General features: G+C 42.3%; 1 protein-coding gene across 1 annotated transcript in view; it reads left to right on the top strand.

Moving 5' to 3' along the window:
* LOC140494541 (receptor-type tyrosine-protein phosphatase delta-like) overlaps positions 1-18,596 on the top strand; it is a 384,530-nt gene that overhangs the window by 294,237 nt on the left and 71,697 nt on the right. The window contains exon 27 of the mRNA XM_072593818.1: positions 3,034-3,157. Within this exon, the coding sequence (XP_072449919.1) occupies positions 3,034-3,157 (124 nt within the window). The remainder of the gene's footprint in view (positions 1-3,033; positions 3,158-18,596) is intronic.

Raw genomic sequence — 18,596 nt, 5'->3', positions numbered from 1 at the left:
TCACAAACCCCTCCCTATAACTCATAAGCATGGTTCTTATGTTGCCCATAAGCTGTTTGTGGTGTTTACAGGGCAAGCTGTCATTTTTATGTCTTGTACTGAACAATTCCATGAAGCAAGGTCATGATTTGGGGTTGCCGCTGTTGGACTGGGGAGTACAAAGTTAAAAATCACACAACACCAGGTTATAGTCCAACAGGTTTAATTGGAAGCACTAGCTTTCGGAGCACTGCTTCTTCATTCATCACCACCTAGTGAAGGAGCGGTGCTTCGAAAGCTAGTGCTTGCAATAAACCTGTTGGACTATAACCTGGTCTTGTGTGATTTTTAACCATGAAGCAAGGTGCCCTCTTTTGCACCAGTGAATTTGGTTAAATGTTTGTATAGTTCATTTGCAGCATTTGTCACATTAATTTGTGTTAAAGCATTAAGATTCACAACTGAAATTAGCTCATGAGCTATCAATTAAATTTTCGAGTTTAATATAACTTGTCTAGGAGGGTTTTTGCTGCAGGAACTCTCAATGGTTTCCCAGTAATGTGAAATGACCCATATAAACCAGAAGTCCAGAGTTTCCATTCCTATGTTAGTTGTTTTAATGTGGTAACAAATGGAAAAGTTATTTCTTCAGTGCTTATGTTGTGGCCCATAATGAAAAGTCTGCATGTGTTTGAGTTAGGATGTGGAATGGCTTGCTTCATACACTGATGGAAACAGCATTAAAATAAATAAAAATAAATGGTAATTTTATTTTTAAAAACTAACAGATTATAAAAGAGAGCAGAACGGAAGTGAACAGGTAATTATTTCAGAAAACAGTTACCATGGACTAATTGATTTCCTTCCATTCCCTTGAGTTCTAGAATTGTAGGAGATTAGGATGAAAGATCTTCTAGAGACTCATCTCACTTCTGTCCAGCAGCGATAGAAGCAAAGAGAGGGGACCGTCATGGTGATGCTCACTTCAAGTTAAATGCATTGTGTCAGACTAAGTCAAATGTACTTGACTGATACTTCCCAGAGCTTATGTTGTGTGCTGAAGAGAATGGAGCTGTAGTGCCTTCCTGGTTGTGGTTGGGAAAATCAGAGAGTTAGGCCAAAATACCAACTCTTCTCTTCCCATGAGAGCTTTGGTTATTCTTTGGAATAGCCATGTGGTCTCGACATCAATAACCATTGGTACTGTGGATCACCTTTCATGTAATAAAGTTAGCCAAAGTATTTCACAAGAACATCTTAGAGCAGGATGGAGAGAGATAGGAAGGGAATTCTAGAGCTGAGCACCAAGAGAGCCAAAGGCATGACTACTAGTGGCAGAACAATTAAGATCAGTCATGCTCACAGTAACAAAGTTGTGGAGGTCAGTCCAATTCAAAGTTTTAATGACTTGGAGAATAAAAATGATATTGAAAAGTACGTGAACAGAAAAATACTCATCTCCTTGGTGGTGGCAGCTTGAGGTCTGTGCAATGTATTAAATAATCTCAGGTCAGTGCTTGGTAGAATTCATTCAACAGCAGAAAATCATTGCCCAATTTGGCAATGATTTATTAACCCACTAAGTGCTGCCACAAACTGGATTAAAAAAATTGTTGTAACAGAGCAAAAAAGAATATTCTTGCAAGAATTGGAAGTGAGGCATATTGTTGAGGTAAGGTCAGGAAATTTCAGTTTGCATCTAATCATGTTCTAGCTGTGAGTGCCTTAAAAGTAGTAAACAGTCCCATTGCCTAGCCCTAACATCTGTCATCTTCGTAAGTACAGAGCTTGAACATTTTTTTTATTCGTTAGTGGGATGTGGGCATGATTGGCTAAGCAAGTATTCATTGGCCATCTGTAATTGCCTTTTTGAACTTCTGCATTCCTGGACGTGTAGGAACATCCCAAATCTTGCAGTCATTTAGCTTAAATCCAACTGCCAGTTCTCATATTCACAAAACATTCAATGGAGGAAGTAGGGAGAATTCTTCTCCAATGTGCATGCGTGGACATTGAGAACGTTGTAGATTTAAAGTAGTCAGCAATAGATCCAGAGGGCAAATGAGGAGAAACTATTTCACATTCAGGGTTTTGCTGATCTAGAATGCACTTTCTGAATTTGTAAAGAGTCAGATAGTTTAATGGTGGCTTTTGAGATGCAGTTGAGCACGTATGTGAGCAGACTTAATCTGCAGATTTATGGGAGTGAGGTTTAAGTTGAACATCTCCTAAAAAGAGCAGTCACAGGTACCAGAAACTGAGTCGCTGCTTTGGCATTGTGTGATTGTAGAATACTATACTCGTGGATTTGTTTGAATCTCCTTGAAAAGGCTAATAGTGCCAAGCATTTAAGACTCAATGACTGACTTCTCCTATGGCTCACTGTGGATCATAATTATTTAACTTGCCCTTTGAAGAACAATACAATTCCTAATTATAAACCAAGCAAATGCTTGCATCCAGTTTAATGAGAAGGATTAGGAACAGTACGTTGAATATTTTTATAATGGGTTCCCCCTTTGTCAGTGACTTCCTGCACATTAGTGTGGTATGATACGAGGCTCCAGCTGATACAATCTGCCTATGTTTATATCTGTATATGTTCAACACAGACATTTCCTGCAATTACTGATTCACCTCAGCAGTTAAAGAACTTCTTCAGAAAGAGCAGCAGTTCAGTGGCAGCTCATACATATCAGCACAAAAACGGAAACACTGCTCCCATCGATCTGCTCTCTGTTCCTGTCCTCAGTCTCCCAAGTTGGGAGCTGACTTTAACTTGGAATGATGATTGCAAAGTGAATTGTAACATGGAGATGAAAATTAGGAGCAATGTAGAAACGGTTGCCAATGGCGAAAACAAATTTTGAAGCAATAAATAATTGAAGCAAATAGTCCCTGTCTGGAACTGAAGAATATGATTTTAAATGTTTGAATCAGTATTGACTTGAAATGCAAGTTGAGTGAAAAATATTCATTTGCTTAACTGAACCACAAATAATGTCTTTCTCTCTGTTACCTTCCCTCTCTTCCTCTATATCGTTAACCTTTTAGTCAATTGACCCTGGTCAGCAGTTCACATGGGAACACTCAAACATGGAGGTGAACAAACCCAAAAACCGATATGCCAATGTGATTGCCTATGACCATTCCAGAGTCATCTTGGCACCGATTGAGGGTAAGTCGCTAAAACCCTACAGTTGTCCTTAGCTGTGGTGTTATGAAAAATTGTTAATGACAGCGCAGACGTTCAACCTGCAATGTTTCCTGGACCACGTCACTGAGGCCACTGAAGCAGTGAATTAGTCAACTGAGCCTCAGTATTCTCCAATGGGAAAATGCCTCAAATGGAAATGAGACCACATGGCTTTAGCAGCGAGATTAGTAGGTGCCAGTTAGATCGGCCATCTTGGACTGGGATGACATGTTGCAATTTTTTACTATACAAATATTCACTTAAAGTTGTCGAAGAAAATGTTGCAGTATTTATAATCATTTTATTTCATCATGTGTGACTCAAATCAATCTTACTTTTTGCATCTGGAATCATGCATAAGTGGGCATAGGGCTGTCAGGGCTGAAATGGATGAGGGCTGTCATTTACAATTTCCTTCATAACCTTGAATCATGCTAATGGAATTGAAATTAGTACTGAGTGATCCTTCATTGGAGTAAAAGATTTTATATAATAAATATATTGTATTTACTGAAGCAGCTGTAACTCAAATTTCACAACGCTCTGATTAATATCACTCTGCAATATGCAGCTAAAGGATGAGGTCTCAGTTTTTCTGAATGAATAAGGAATGTCTGTGATCGTATAAAACAAGAAGACAGGGAAATGCAATTAGAATACAACTGAGAGAGACAAAAACAATAAACTGATCAGCCCCACTTGGTGTCGTTCTTACGGTTTCCAGATGGAGTACATGGACTGAGGATCAGAAACCAGGACTTGAGAGCTCTTCAGCCAAATCCCAAACAATAACTTGGCCACACCTCATGCATTCAAGTGTGGGTTATGAAATTGGTCCAAAACCCACACGTCAAAGTTCTCCTGCAGCTATAACTTTTGAGAGCAGCCTGAATGATTCCCAAACCACCTTAGTGTGATCCAGTGTAAATCTGTTTGCCATCCACGGGTCCACATCTCTATAAAGGAAATGTTAGTAATTGGAAGGAGTTTGAACCCATACCAGGAACTCATTTCTGTTGATAGGTGTAAACTGATATGAACTCAGATGCACCCCAGTTGGGTTTGGAATTGATCTTTTCCTAAGTGGAGTAGCTTGTGTGATAATGCAGTGTTCTGTTTCCCCATCACCCTCATCCTTTGAAGCTGTTTTGGGCTAGAATTGTAAACCCATATGTACCCTTTTATCAGTTGCCTGTAACTATGGTCAACATTGAGGAGTTGCTGCGCTTTGGAAGTGCATGAGTACAGTTGCTCAAAACATCTAGCTTGTGCTGCACTTGACGGTCAGAATTTAATTCTGGGGTCTGAGGCTGGGGTGGGACCAGGTGGAGAGACCCTTATTCAGTCAGGGTCGGGGAAGGTTGAGGACAGTCTTCACATGTAAAGGCCAAATTAAGGGCCTAATCTACCACTACTGGTGTTATAGAGCTGGGGTACACACCATGTTGGGAGGCTGCTAGATATAATCTCAAGGTGGGGTGGGGTTTCTCCTGTGGGCCTCATTGGCACAGTCTGCTCCTCTGAAAGCTGAATTTCACTGTGGAGTTCAGCTTTCACCTTGGTTGACTTCATAACGTGTATGCTGTGGAACCCGGGATTCAGTACGATGCTGAAATCCATGGTCACTGTTGATGTCTGCTGCCTGCCCATTCTGTTCAGGAATTTGTCATTGGCTTACTTTCTCTATCTGCTGCTTCTTCCAGCTCCTGTGGAGAGAAACGCAATGCGTTTCCATCTGATCGCCATTCACCTCTGCCACCAAAAGTAGGTGGCGGTAATGTTTTCACTCCCATTTGTTAGTATGTAAACAATACATATCAAAAACTAATGGACAGGTTATTGTAGAAGGTAATAGTTCTGAAAAGGATTGTGATGGAGACTGCCTCAAGTCCCACATGATCGGATGATATCAGGTGGGAAAAGGCAGAACTTCTGATGATCTTGTAGGGTAAAGATCTATATCCAAAGGTCTCTCAATAATCGAGATACTAATGTTGTCTTATACCCGATTGCTATCATGAAGCAAGCTACATCATGTTCAATACAGGAGTCTTGCTAAGACCCTCTAATGGTTTGCCTATGTGTCTATGAGACAGATATGCCTCATCCCACATTGATGAAGGTAAGAGGCTGTTGGCTGTACATCTCCCCAGCCACAAGCTGATGGTGGTCTGCATCAGAGCACATGTAAACAAGGTTTCAGTGAAGTTAAGCTTTAGATGTATCACTTCCTCCACCTCCGATGTGACACATTGCTTCAATCCTCATCCACCTTCAGATGCATTTCTAGGCTACCCAGTTGCTGTTGGGACAAGCACTTTTGTTCCACCTGTAATATTATTGTTGCATGACCTCACAGTTCATTGCAGTGGCAGAAGGTGAGGCTGGAAATTGAGACTTAGTGGGATACAATTTTATTTTCGGCACTAGAGGTGGTGATGCAGTTGCAATGGACGAGTAATTCAGAGACCCAGTCGAATGTCCTGAGGACATGAGTTCAAATCCCGAAAGCTTTCCACTCACTGAAGTACTTTAGAAGTGGTCGCTATTGAAATGTAGAAAGTGTGGTTGCTGATTTGCCAACAGCATGCTCCAAGCATAGCAATATGATAATAGTCAACATAAAATTACATATTTGGTTATGAGATAAATGAGGGAGGCGAAGGCTTAGTGATATTATTGCTGGTTTGTTAATCCAGAGACCCATGAATTGTTCTGAGGATTTGGGTGTGAATCCTGCCGTGGCAGATGGCGGAATTTGAATTCAATTTTTAAAAATATGGAATTAAGCGTCTAATGATGACCATGAAACCATTGGTTGTCAGGAAAACTCATCTAGTTCACTAACGTCCTTCATGGCTGGAAAGTGCCATCCTTCCCTGGTCTGGCCTATATGTGACTCCAGACCCACAGCAATGTGGTGGACTCTCAATTGCCCTCTGGGCAATTAGGGATGGGCAATAAATGCTGGCTTAACCAGCAATGCCACCATACTGTGAATGAATAACAAAAATCTATTGGTCAGGTCACTGTGGGTAACTCACTATCTTCAACATGGAATCTTTTGTGACCAGTATTGAAAAGTGTGGTGCTGGAAAAGCGCAGCAGGCCAGGCAGCATCCGAGGAGCAGGAGAATTGACGTTTTGGGATTCCTGAAGAAGGAATGCCCATAACGCCTGCAGTCCTCACTTTCTCCTAGTTCATCTTTTGTGTCCATACAAGAAAGCAGCCAGGCCTGCGATTTAACATCTCATCCAGAGCAAGCACTCCCTCAGGACGTCATTGAAGGGCCAGGCTCAATTTTGTGCTCAAGTCTCTGAAGTGGGACTTGAACCAACAATCTTGTGACTGAGAAGAAGCGGTGTTTTATGAACTGAGCCATTAGTGGCAGCTGTGAATACTAAGCAGTTAAGCATACTAACTGAGTGTTAATGGGAAATCCAAGAAGCCACCAGATAACTGCCTGTTAACAGCTCAAAAATAAACAGCGCTCTCCACTTACCTGGAATGATTAACTGTGCCCCTTGAAGATCTGGCTCCTAAATGTTGGATTTACATTGCCAGATTGGCCAGGTGTTCGATTTATTCTCTGCAAATTTAATTTATTGTCCAGTCGTCGCAGAATTCTCTATGCGACTTGGCCTTTTCTGCGCGCTGACATGGAATGTTTGGTGGCACAGGGAATTACTAAGAGCAACTCGTTATTAGCGGAGTTTAATTTTCTCAGGCATGTTTTTTGGGCAGCTGTTGTAATGATCATTGGCATTTGAGAAAATTCAAGGTGGCATACAGGATGAGAGAGACAAAGTGAAGTATTCGGGTGATTTTAATTAAAAATGAAATAAATGGTAAAGAATTTGATTTTAAAAAGTTCTAATGAAATAGTGGTACAGCTGATGCTGTATTCAGAGTTGAAAGGAATAATCCTCCCAGTTGCATGACTGCACTCCAATGTTTTATTGTTTGGGTTTCACACAATCCAATTTAAATTGATAAATGGAAAAAGAAAACTGAGTGCGTTGTTGTTGCTTACATTCATTGCAAATTCCATTTTACACATTAAATTATCCATTGTTATTCTAAACAGTTACTGAATTACAGTATTTACTTGCATTGAGAAAGAATATCCCCTAAGCTCTTATCTGCTGACTGCTGCATCACAGCTTTCCAGGCTGAAAGGAAACAGATCTGGATAGGATAATGTTCCAGGGCTGTGACTAAAGAGTGAAATAACTCCACAGAGGCTGGTATCCGGTCACCAAGTCACTCTTTATTTACACATGCAGAGTACTTGACACTGACCCAGCTAGCACTGAGTTAACTCTCGGAGTGATCAGAACCCTGACACTCCTGTTTATATCTGTCAGCCAGGACTCCCTGATTAGACCAGATTGACAGCCCCAATCAAATAACTCATACTCTGTGAGATCCACCTGGCTAACCTTATTCCAATATGACATCCCTCCGCCCAAATGGCAGTCGTGTATATTTTTACAAACCCTTAGGGGCATTAATTGTAGGAGAAAGTGAGGACTAGAGGCATTGGAGATCAGAGTCAGAATGTGGTGCTGGAAAAGCACAGCAGGTCAGGCAGCATCCTGTATTCCTGATGAAGGGTTTATGCCTAAAACATTGACTCTCCTGCTCCATGGATGCTGTCTGACCTGCTGTGCTTTTCCAGCACCAGACTCTTCAATTCTAGGTATTAATTGCAGCATACTTCTCGGAATCCTCACCCAACTGCAGTTGCAGGTAGGCATGGCTCATGTCCAGCTTTGTGACGGACAGCAATCCCCGAACCATTTTTGTGTATATGTTCTCTATGTGAGGGATTAGGTATTTATCCAGCAGCAACTGCAATGGCCTGCCTTACCAGACCCTCGAGAAAGTTGTAACCGTTTAGCCAAGGCTTGGCTTTGTTTTGGGGTTTTGCTGTGAGCTGACCTCGAGTCTCTCTGTTCATGACGTGTTCTGGATGAAGCTATGCAAGTGACTTCACTCAAATGGTGTTCCCAAGCTCAGTCAGCTTGGCGAGGATGTCCAATTCCATTGGAGTGCCTTGTCCCTCATGTACCATTTGCTGCATTTTCTAACAACAAAGCCAGTTGTCGTGTCTGTCTGAAATCCAGTTGGGCTTCAGTTAGTAGGCACTTTTGCACGCTGACACCATTAATCCGACATACCAAATGGTTTCTCATTTTGGGTTAAACCAAAATCACATGCCCCTGCCAGTCATCTTAACCTCGTCAAAATTCCCAATTCAGACACCCCCAGTTCTTGAGCTGTCAAGTAAAACCAATAGCATCTCAGAATTAGAGGAGGCTTGGGATTGTAATATTCATAAGCTAAACCCATCAACTCTTGAAAGCTTTTAGTATTTGGTGCCTCAGAGTAAGTTAGGCTCCAAATAACCAACAAAGCTACGGATCCATTGGCTGTCAGGAGAATTGCTTGTTGCTTTATGTCTTCCCAATTTGCTCAGAAGAAATAACACATTCTTTCCACGTACTGGGCCCAGTCTTTGATGGTAGGATCAAATGAGTCAAGCTTCCCAAATAACGGCATGATGCCAGAAATGTTTACTCCATCTCAAAGATGGCTGTTAGACCAAAACTCTTCAGGGGCATGCTTTTCTCTCATTGTCACTGAAATAACTCCACCACGGCTGGTATCCGGTCACCCTTTATTTACATGCACAAAGTACATGATACTGACCCAGCTAGCTTAGAGCTGGCTCCTAGGGTGAACAGAACCTCTGACACTCCTGTTTATATCTCCCAGGTCTCCCTGATTAGACCAAGTTAACAGCCACAATCAGGAAACTCATATTCTATGAGTTTATCTCACTACAATCACTACAAAGGGAGGCCATGGTTCAGGTCCTTTCACTTACATTGCAGGGCTATGAGGAATCAGAGCTGTGGGGGAACTGCTAAGTTTAGTTCGAAAATACTGTGACAGTGACATCATAGTAAAGTCTGGACTGTATTGGTCATTTAGCAGGAGCTTTAAGGGACAATGTTTCAACCACAGTAATTTGATTTGATTTATTATTGTCACATGTACCTGAGCACAATAAATGATTTATTTTGCATGCACTACAGGCAGATCATACCATGTAATGATAGAGAGTGATTGAACAGAGCGAGGAATAGGTGCAAAAAAACCAAGATCACCATTAGATTTGAGATTTGAGAGTTCATTCAGAAGTTGAATAACAGTGGGGAAGACGTTCCTGAACCTATTAGTATGTGTTTTTAAGCTTTTGTATCTTCTTCATGATGGAAGAGGTAGAAGAGATTATAACCAGGGTAGGAGAGGTCTTTAATGATGTTGGCTGCCTTACTGAGGTACCAAGAAGTGTAGATGGAGTTAATGGATGGAAGGTTGGCTTGATGAAGGTCAGGGCTGTGTTCATGACTCTCTGTAGTTTCCTATGGTCCTATATACCAAACCGTGATGCATCCAGATAGAATGCTTTCTCTGGTGTATCTGTAAACGTTGGCACGGGTCCTTATGGACATGGCAAATTTCTGAAGGAAGAAGAGGTATCGTTGTGCCTTCTTGACCATCACATCAAAGAGGGGGCTCCAGGACAAATTGTTGATGATCATCACTGCTAGGAACTTGAAGGTCTCAACCATCTCCACCTCAGCTCCATTGATGTAGATAGGGGCGTGCCCCCCTCCTTGCTCCCTGAAGTTGATGATCACTTCTTTAGTTTTACTGATATTGAGGGAGAGATTGTTATCTTTGCACCATGTTACCAAGCACTCCATCTCTTTCCTGTATCCTGTCTCATCATTGTTTGATAGCTGGCCTATAACAGTTGGATTATGTTGGATGCTTACCTGAGGTACTGGGAAGTATAGACGGAGTCAATGGGAGCTATTCACAGTTCTAGCTGGCTTAGAAAGTTTAAGTTGTTGCCCAGTCTGTTTTGGAAAGCATGGGAGGAAACTCTGAGCCCTCAAATGAATTTTCAGGTCTTCTCATGCCAAAGGAGACGCGTTCGTGGACTCAAAGACAGCTAATACGGTATCAATTTTCACAAAGGGTGCTAGGGATAAACAAGGGAACTGTCGGTCAGTATCAGTAATAGGGAAACCACTGGAAAATGTCCTGAGGGACAGAATTAATCTCTACTTGGAGAAGCAAGGACTAATCGATGATAGTCAGCGTGGCTTTGTCAGGGGGAGATCATGTCTGACAGAGTTGATTTGAATTTTTCAAGGAGGTGGCAGGGTGTGTAGACGAGGGTAGTGAAGTTGATGTAGTAGTACATGGAATTCAGGTAAGGCTTTCCGCAAGGTGTCACTTAGAAAACTGGTCAAGAAGGTAAGTGCCTGCGGGATCTACGTAATTTGGTAAATTGGGTCCAAAATTGGCTTAACAGCAGGGGATAGAGAGTGATGCTGAAAGGTTAATTTTGTGACTGGAAGTATGTGTCCGGTGGCATACCACTGAGATCGGTGCTGATTCTCTTGCTGTTTGTAGTGTACATTAATGATCTAGACATAAATGTAGGAGGTATGGTCAGTAAGTTCACAGATGGCATAACAATTGGTGATGTGACTAATGCAAGGAGGGAAGCTTTAAATCTGACAATATAGACAAACAAGTCAGATGAACAGAACTGTGGCAAATAGAAGTTATAAAGGCAAGGAAATACATGCTGAATGGTAGGAATCAAAAGGATTAAAGAGATCTTGGTGTGCACATCCACATATCTTTAAAGGTTAAAAAGGTACATGGGATATTTGACTGTATTAGTAGAGGCATTGAATACAAGAGCATGGAGGTTATGATTGAGCTGTGTGAGATGTTAGTTAAGTCACAGCTGGAGTTTTGTGTCCTGTTCTGGTTGCCACACTATAGAAAGAATGTGAGCTTCAGAGGTGATTCACCAGGACGTTATCCTGGCTTAAGAATTTCAGCAATGAAGAGAGATTAGATAAGTTTGGATTGATTTCCTTCAAGCAGAGAGGGGGGAACCTGATTGAGGTTTATAAAATTATGAGCGGCTTAGATAGAAAGGAACCTTTCCCTTTATTGCAGGGAGGGACATAATAACCAGAGAGCATAGATTGAAGGAAAAATGGGGGATCAGAGGAGATTTAAGAAGGAATATTTTCATCCAAAGGGTGATGGGTATGTGGAACTCACTGCCTGAGAGAGTGGTGGAGGCAGGAACCATCACAGCTTTTTAGAAGTATTTAGATGATCATTTGGAGAAACATAACATACAGGTTGCAGACCAAGTGCAGGAAAATGGGATTAGAATAGATAGGTGCTTGATGACCATGCAGACATGATGAACTGCAAAACTCTCTTTTTGTGCTGTAAATCTATAACTCTTTGATACTATCACATCACTGACCCATTATCCAAGGGCATCTTATGCTTCAGCTACCGTTTCAGCAGGCAACCTGTTATTCCTGATGAAGGGCTTTTGCCCAAAACGTCGATTTTGCTGCTCCTCAGATGCTGCCTGAACTGTTGTGCTCTTCCAGCACCACTAATCCAAAATCTGGTTTCCAGCATCTGCAGTTATTGTTTTTACCAACCTGTTCTAAAGTACATCTCGGCTTTCATTCGTAATCTAACTGGTTGTATAAGCTGCGATCTACTCTTATCTTCCACATCTTAAAATGTTAAGACACAAGCCTAGAGTTATTGGCCAAAGATAATCTGCCAAGCCATAACAATGTAAAAACAATAACTGCGGATGCTGGAAACCAAATTCTGGATTAGTGGTGCTGGAAGAGCACAGCAGTTCAGGCAGCATCCAACGAGCAGCGAAATCAACGTTTTGGGCAAGAGCCCTTCAGAGCTCTTGCCCGAAACGTCGATTTCGCTGCTCGTTGGATGCTGCCTGAACTGCTGTGCTCTTCCAGCACCAAGCCATAACAATGCCAAGTGATAAAGCTCCAAAGCCTATGAAAAGAAATCACATCAACGCACAACACAAATCCAATGAAAGGGAGAGAAATCTTAATAAGTTACAGACAGTGATTAATTGACATCAAGTTTACACAATTTCTCCGATATATCGATGATATCATCTGTGCTGCTTCCCTCTCTCGTCAGGAATTGGATAAGCTAATCGATTTTCCTTCCAATTTCCATCCCAATCTCACTTTCATCTAGTCCATCTCTGACCTCGCCCTTCCCTTCTTTGACATCTCTGTTTTCATTTCTGGGGATAGACTGGCCACCAATATCCACTATAAACCCACCAACTCCCACACCTACCTGGACTATACATCCTCGCCCCTTGTTTCTTATAAAGAGTCCATTCCATTCTCTCAGTTCCTCAATCTCCATCGCATATATTCCAATGAGGCCAACTTCAACAAGGGAGTCTATAAAATGTTCACTTTGTTCCTCAAGCGAGGATTCCCCAGCGCCGTTGTTGGCAGGGCCCTCAACCGTGTCCAACCCATCTCCTGCGCTTCGGCCCTTACACCCCCCTTCCCTCCCGCAACAGCAATAGGGTTCCCTTTGTCCTTACCTACCATCCCACCAACATCCACACCCAGAGGATCATCAGCCACCTCCAGCAAGATGCCACCACCAGACACATATTCCCCTCCCCTCCATTGCCCACCTTCCGCAGGGACTGTTCTCTCCGGGACATGCTGGTCCACTCTTCCATCCCTCCCAACACCACCCCCCTACAGCCCTGTGGCATCTTCCCCTGCAATCACCAGAGATGTAACACCTGCCCATTTACCTCCTCCCTCCTCAGTATCCAAGGGCCCATCCAGGTGAAGTAACTCTTCACCTGCTTTTCTCTCAATATAGTCTACTGCATTCGCTGCTTTACAATGTGAGCTCCTCTACAGTGGGGAAACATAGCATAGACTGGGTGACTGCTTCACAAAACACTTACATTCTGCCTGCAAGAAAAGACCCTGAGCTTCCAGTTGCCTGCCACTTTAACACACCGCCCTGTTCCCTGACCAACATCTCTGCCTCAGGTTTGCTGCAGTGCTCCAGCGAAGCTCAGAGCGGGCTGGAAGAACAGCACCTCATTTTTCATTTAGGGACCCCACAGCCCTCCAGACCCAATATTGAGTTCAATCATTTTAGAGCCTGAACTCTCCCATGTCCGAGCCCCCTACCCTATCCACCAGGCCTTGTTACCACATAGTCTGCCATTACACACGATCTATTGTTAGCCGCTAACAATCCCCATTAACAGCTAGTCACCCTCCCAAGTAGATCATTAACAACTCCTTTGCCTGTATCACTGATCTTCTCTCTCTTTGGGCTCTGCCCCTACCTATTATTTACTCCTTACCCTCTCCCCCAACTCTACTGCATATAAACTGATGTTTTCCAAGCAACCATCGATTCTAAGGAAGGGTCACCAGACCCAAAACCTTAACTTTAATTTCTATTCACAGATGCTTCCAGATCTGCTGAGCTTTTCCAACAACTTTGGTTCTTCTTTCTGATTTATAGCATCCGCAGTTCTTTCAGTTTTTGAGAGACCTGTTGATTGCTGAAGGAAAGGAAATCCAAGGGAAGTGGGGGGTTGTACAGTTTCAGGTCATGCAAAAAAGGATGAGTTCAGTTGCAAGGGTGAGTCAATATGTAGGCAGCTGCACTTAGTAAATCAAAACCTAAAGAAATGCACCAAAATATCTAGGTCCAACTGGACAACAAGAAAGATCTGAGCAGCCAGTTTTCTCTGAGGGGAACAATTCACTTGAGAAGTAGGAATGTGTCACCAAAGAGCGTATGGACATACAGGGCCTGATACTGCTGGAGTGGAAAGGGCCTTCTGCATATGCTCAAAAAGATCTTTGCTCCGTAAATTGTCAGGAGTGTAATCTGATAACTGGCTAGTGAGTCATCTGAGAGCCAGTGGACAATGGGACTGGTTGTGTATCTCCTTAACCAATGAGAGGTAAAGATAGAGAAAGGCATAGAGGAAAAACAGAGAGGGAGGATAAATTAGATTCAAGTGAGATATAGAAAGTGAAATAAAGGGAATGAAAGAAATATTGGATTAAGAGAGAGGTAAAAACATTGAAACAAACAAAAATAAGATTTTAAAGTATTAAATTGATGTGTTTAAAATCTTTTCAACAGTTGCTTGCATGCAACACTGAGATTTACTTTTAAGTTGTTACCATCTGGACAAGCGAGGTTGTTTTGCATTGTGCCAATAATTATGCATTATTAAGAGAGGATTTATGCTCCTAACTATTATGCTCAACTTTCTCCGGCAAGTTTAATGTGAAGATTCAACAAGTTCTTGAATGTTAATAGGAAAGTTAATCCCAAGTTGCCAGTTGTGTGAGGCAAACAGAGGAGCTGTTGTGAATCATTCAGTGAATCTGAAGATTCATAACTCAAAACCAATTTCCTAATTCCCAATTGCTGAGGATCTGGCAATTTGTGGATTTGTGCTGGTTTGCTTTTTTTACACTCTTTTCCAGCAAGATTGGGTGTGAGAGTGTAGTGGTTCATTCTAAAGTGTGTTCCAGGTTTTACAGTATGTAACCTGGTGACATGGCAATAACTTGGTCCTGCAGAATGTAGAGGAGATGAGTGTTGTGGTTACTCTGTGGAACAGCATGGTAAACCAGTCAGAACTAATGGTATCATGAGATATGCTGACTACAGCAGCCCTTCACCACATTGGTGCTGGTTACTGAGCTTCCTGATGGGTTTGGGGTAAAAAGTACTTTTGACTGTGTGCCGTTTCTCCAGTGTAGGAAGTATACCAGTGTGGCATCTTTTGCGTGTGGTTGCAGAAAAGGAAGTCCTAATGCCCAATCATATTCAACACCAGTTTGTTCTGTACAGGCCCAAAGGAAGGTGACCAGAACCTGAACTGGAGGGCATAGTTTAGGGTGAGATTTAAAAGGGAACTAAAGGGCAATTTTTCAAGCAGAGGATGGTGTGTATATGGAATGAACTGCCAGAAGAAATAGTGGAGGTTGGTACAATTACACCGTTTAAGAGACTTCTGGATGGGTACATGAATAGGAAGGGTTTAGAGGGATATGGGCCAAGTGTTGACAAATGAGGCTAGATTAGGTTGGGATATCTGGTTAGAATGGATAATTTTGATTGAAAGGTCTGTTTCTGTACTGTACATCTCCATGGCTCTATGACCTGTGCAATCCCCCAAACCCTCAACATCCCATGAAAAGATTTGCAGCAGGTATGGACTGAGGATATAAATGATCACGTGAACCATTTCACAGATCTCCAGCATTATGACAAACTCAGTGTCCATCCTTCAAAGTAAATCTACTTAATCTAACTTGCCATTATTGAAATATGATGGTCACCTTTCTCGAAACAGATTAAATTCAAAACAGGGAAAAGAAAATACAAATCACAGAGCACAGGAGTGAGCTGACACCACAGAAAAGCAGTGTGTCTTTTTAAAGTTTCTCTGATCTATTGCACGGCTAATTTTTCTGTGATTTATACTGTATATTTCTGGCAAAATGTAATGAGGGGCATTTTGTCAGTCAAGAAATTGATTGTCTTGGAGGCCCGAATAATTGTAGCCAATGGCTATTCTGGGCCAAGCTTGGAAATTACTTAGCTATGACAGAGAAAGCTTGTAGGGATCAGGCTGTGCATCATAATACTGATGATAAATTGAAACACTCAGCCTGTGAAAAAACATGCTATGGGGCAATATAATAATGTACTGGGCCCCAATCAATTCAGCCATGACATCAACTAAAACTGACTTTCGTTTATGGAGGGAAGCAGACTATTGGCTTTGGATGACCTTCAGTGACTCTCCATTAACTCCTTGAAAACTGTCAAGCCTAAGGACATTATTTTTGTCCATTATTCATGTCTGACATAAATTGGTTCCGAGAAGAATGGTTGATCCTTGATGGTGCATTCTGCTGCTCTTATACTAATTTAGTGTAGACCACATTGGGTGGCCTGAAAATAGCATGGCCAAATATGAATTGATGTCTCTTTTTTACCCCGAGTTACAAAGAAGTCAGTGTTTTTTTTATTATTAGTGTTTTCCATTTTCCTGCTTTTCATTTTCCCTCCCAGTGTTGTCCAGGGTTTGTCCCACCAGCAGTAACCTCCGTCTGGCATTTCCCTTCAAGTAGCCATTCATCACAAATGGAACTAGAATGTTATCACTGGTATACTGTCTGTTTAACTGGGAGGAATGTCTCAATTCAGGGTCCAATTTTGTCACAGGAATCATCCAACACAGCAAGATACACAAACCCACTTGCATTCATATGGTGCTTTCCACATCCTCAGGAGGTCCAAAAGTACTTCACAACCAATAAACAGAAAATGGTGACTGCTGTAGGCCTTTCGAATTCTGAAGCCTGTTATAGAGTCACCCAGCACAGAAACAGACCTTTCAGTCCAAACAGTCCATGCTGAACATAATCCCAAACTAAACTGCCTGTTCCTGGCCCATATCCCTCCAAACCTTTCCTATTCATGTACCTATCTGTTCTGTCAATCAACTGGAACATGGCTGATCTTCTACCTCAACTCATTTTCCTGCACTATCCCGATATCCCTTGATGTCGTTGATGTCTAGAAATCTACCAATCTGTGACTTGGACATAATGTCCGATAGGAATACAGAATTGTTGCTTGTTGCTAGGTGAGAAAATATAGCAGCCAATTTTCACACAAACAACTAGATTAGTGCCACAGCACTCCCTACACTTGATGATTTTGCTGTGATTGTTATAGTGCTATGTGAAAAAATTGCATGATAAGAATAATGACTGCCCTGAGATTTGTTGCCATTAGAGTGTGTGCATTCACAAATGAGAAGAAAGTGAGGCCTGCAGATGCTGGAGATTAGAGTCGAAGGTGTGGTGCTAAAAAAGCACAGCAGGTCAGGCAGCGTCCGAGGAGCAGGAGAATTGACACAAATGAGGTTTATTAATTTAACACTTCTTGCAAATGCCAGATGAAAGCAAGTTCTGACTTTGCAATAACCTTGTGCAGGGCTCTTCTGGAGCACTGGCTGTGTCCCCATCTCTGAGCCAGGAGGCCCAGCTTAAGTCTGATCTAGAGATGTGTAATAATCTTTCTGAACAGAATAGAAAATAACTAACCTGTGCACTTCAGAACTGCATTGCACCACCTCAATGTGCCAGCTACGCCTCAATTGGTAACGCTCTTGCCTCTGAGCCACAACGTTCTGGTTTACACCCATTTTTGACACACTGACACTCCAGTGCAGTACTGAGGGAATGCTGCAACTGTTGGAGGTGCCATCTTTTAGGTACGGTGTTTGACAAGGCCATTGCACCCTGCTCAGGTGGATGTAAAGGATCCTGTGTCACTATTTTTTAAGAATAGGTCAGTTGTCCCTGGTGACATGGACAGTATTTATTCTTCAATGAACATCACAGGAAACAAAGGATATTTAGTGGCACTGAGTTCAAGACCCAGTCCGTGGAGGAACATTCCTGACACAGTTCAGACAGATTAATGATCCACTGTGCTAATACTTCCAACTGTTCCAACATCTTTTAGTGGGCGGCACGGTGGCACAGTGGTTAGCACTGCTACCTCACAGCGCCAGAGACCCGGGTTCAGTTCCCGCCTCAGGCGACTGACTGTGTGGAGTTTGCACGTTCTCCCCGTGTCTGCGTGGGTTTCCTCCAGGTGCTCCGGTTTCCTCCCACAGTCCAAAGATGTGCAGGTCAGGTGAATTGGCCACGCTAAATTGCCCGTGGTGTTAGGTAAGGGGTAAATGTAGGGGTATGGATGGGTTGCGCTTCGGCGGGGCGGTTTGGACTTGTTGGGCCGAAGGGCCTGTTTCCACATTGTCAGTAATCTAATCTAAAAAAAATGTTCCCAAATGTAAAAAAGGCATGTGTGAAGATATGGTAGAAATAAACAAACTATCTGTTTATTATCATATGGCAGTTTACTGAGTACAGACTGGCTTCCTTGTTTGATATATTACAATACAATACAATGTAAAGTGCATTAAAATGACCAGTGGCTATGCAAGGTGCTAACTAAAGGCAAATCTTTCTTTCTCTAAATATTGCAATTCTGTTTTTAGTTACTATGTAACTTTTAAGAGTGATTGAAATGGATGTTAGATATACAGACAAGAGGGCTGCATCATATCTACTTTCTCTACCAATAACTGGCAGCGGAGGGGGTATAACTTGATTTGGAATCTAGCCTCCATCTGACCGTCCATTGCTGAGGTGCATAGTCAGGACAGAAGATTTGTTGACACTGTCAGTGGAGTATCCGTGATGTTGCTGGATTAATCACTCAGAGATCGAAGACAACGATTCTGATTTTCCAATGGCCAGATCTTCGATTTTGCACTGTGGATGGGAGATGTACCTCAGGACCCTGACCTAGCAGAGTCTGATGGAATAGCTCAAGAAATTAAAGATTCTGTTGGTAATCCCC

Source organism: Chiloscyllium punctatum, chromosome 24 (genome assembly GCF_047496795.1).
Source record: "Chiloscyllium punctatum isolate Juve2018m chromosome 24, sChiPun1.3, whole genome shotgun sequence".
In the NCBI taxonomy this organism is placed as follows: domain Eukaryota; kingdom Metazoa; phylum Chordata; class Chondrichthyes; order Orectolobiformes; family Hemiscylliidae; genus Chiloscyllium; species Chiloscyllium punctatum.
The sequence above is the reverse complement of the archived record's forward strand: the minus strand, read 5'-3'. Positions and strand labels throughout refer to the sequence as shown.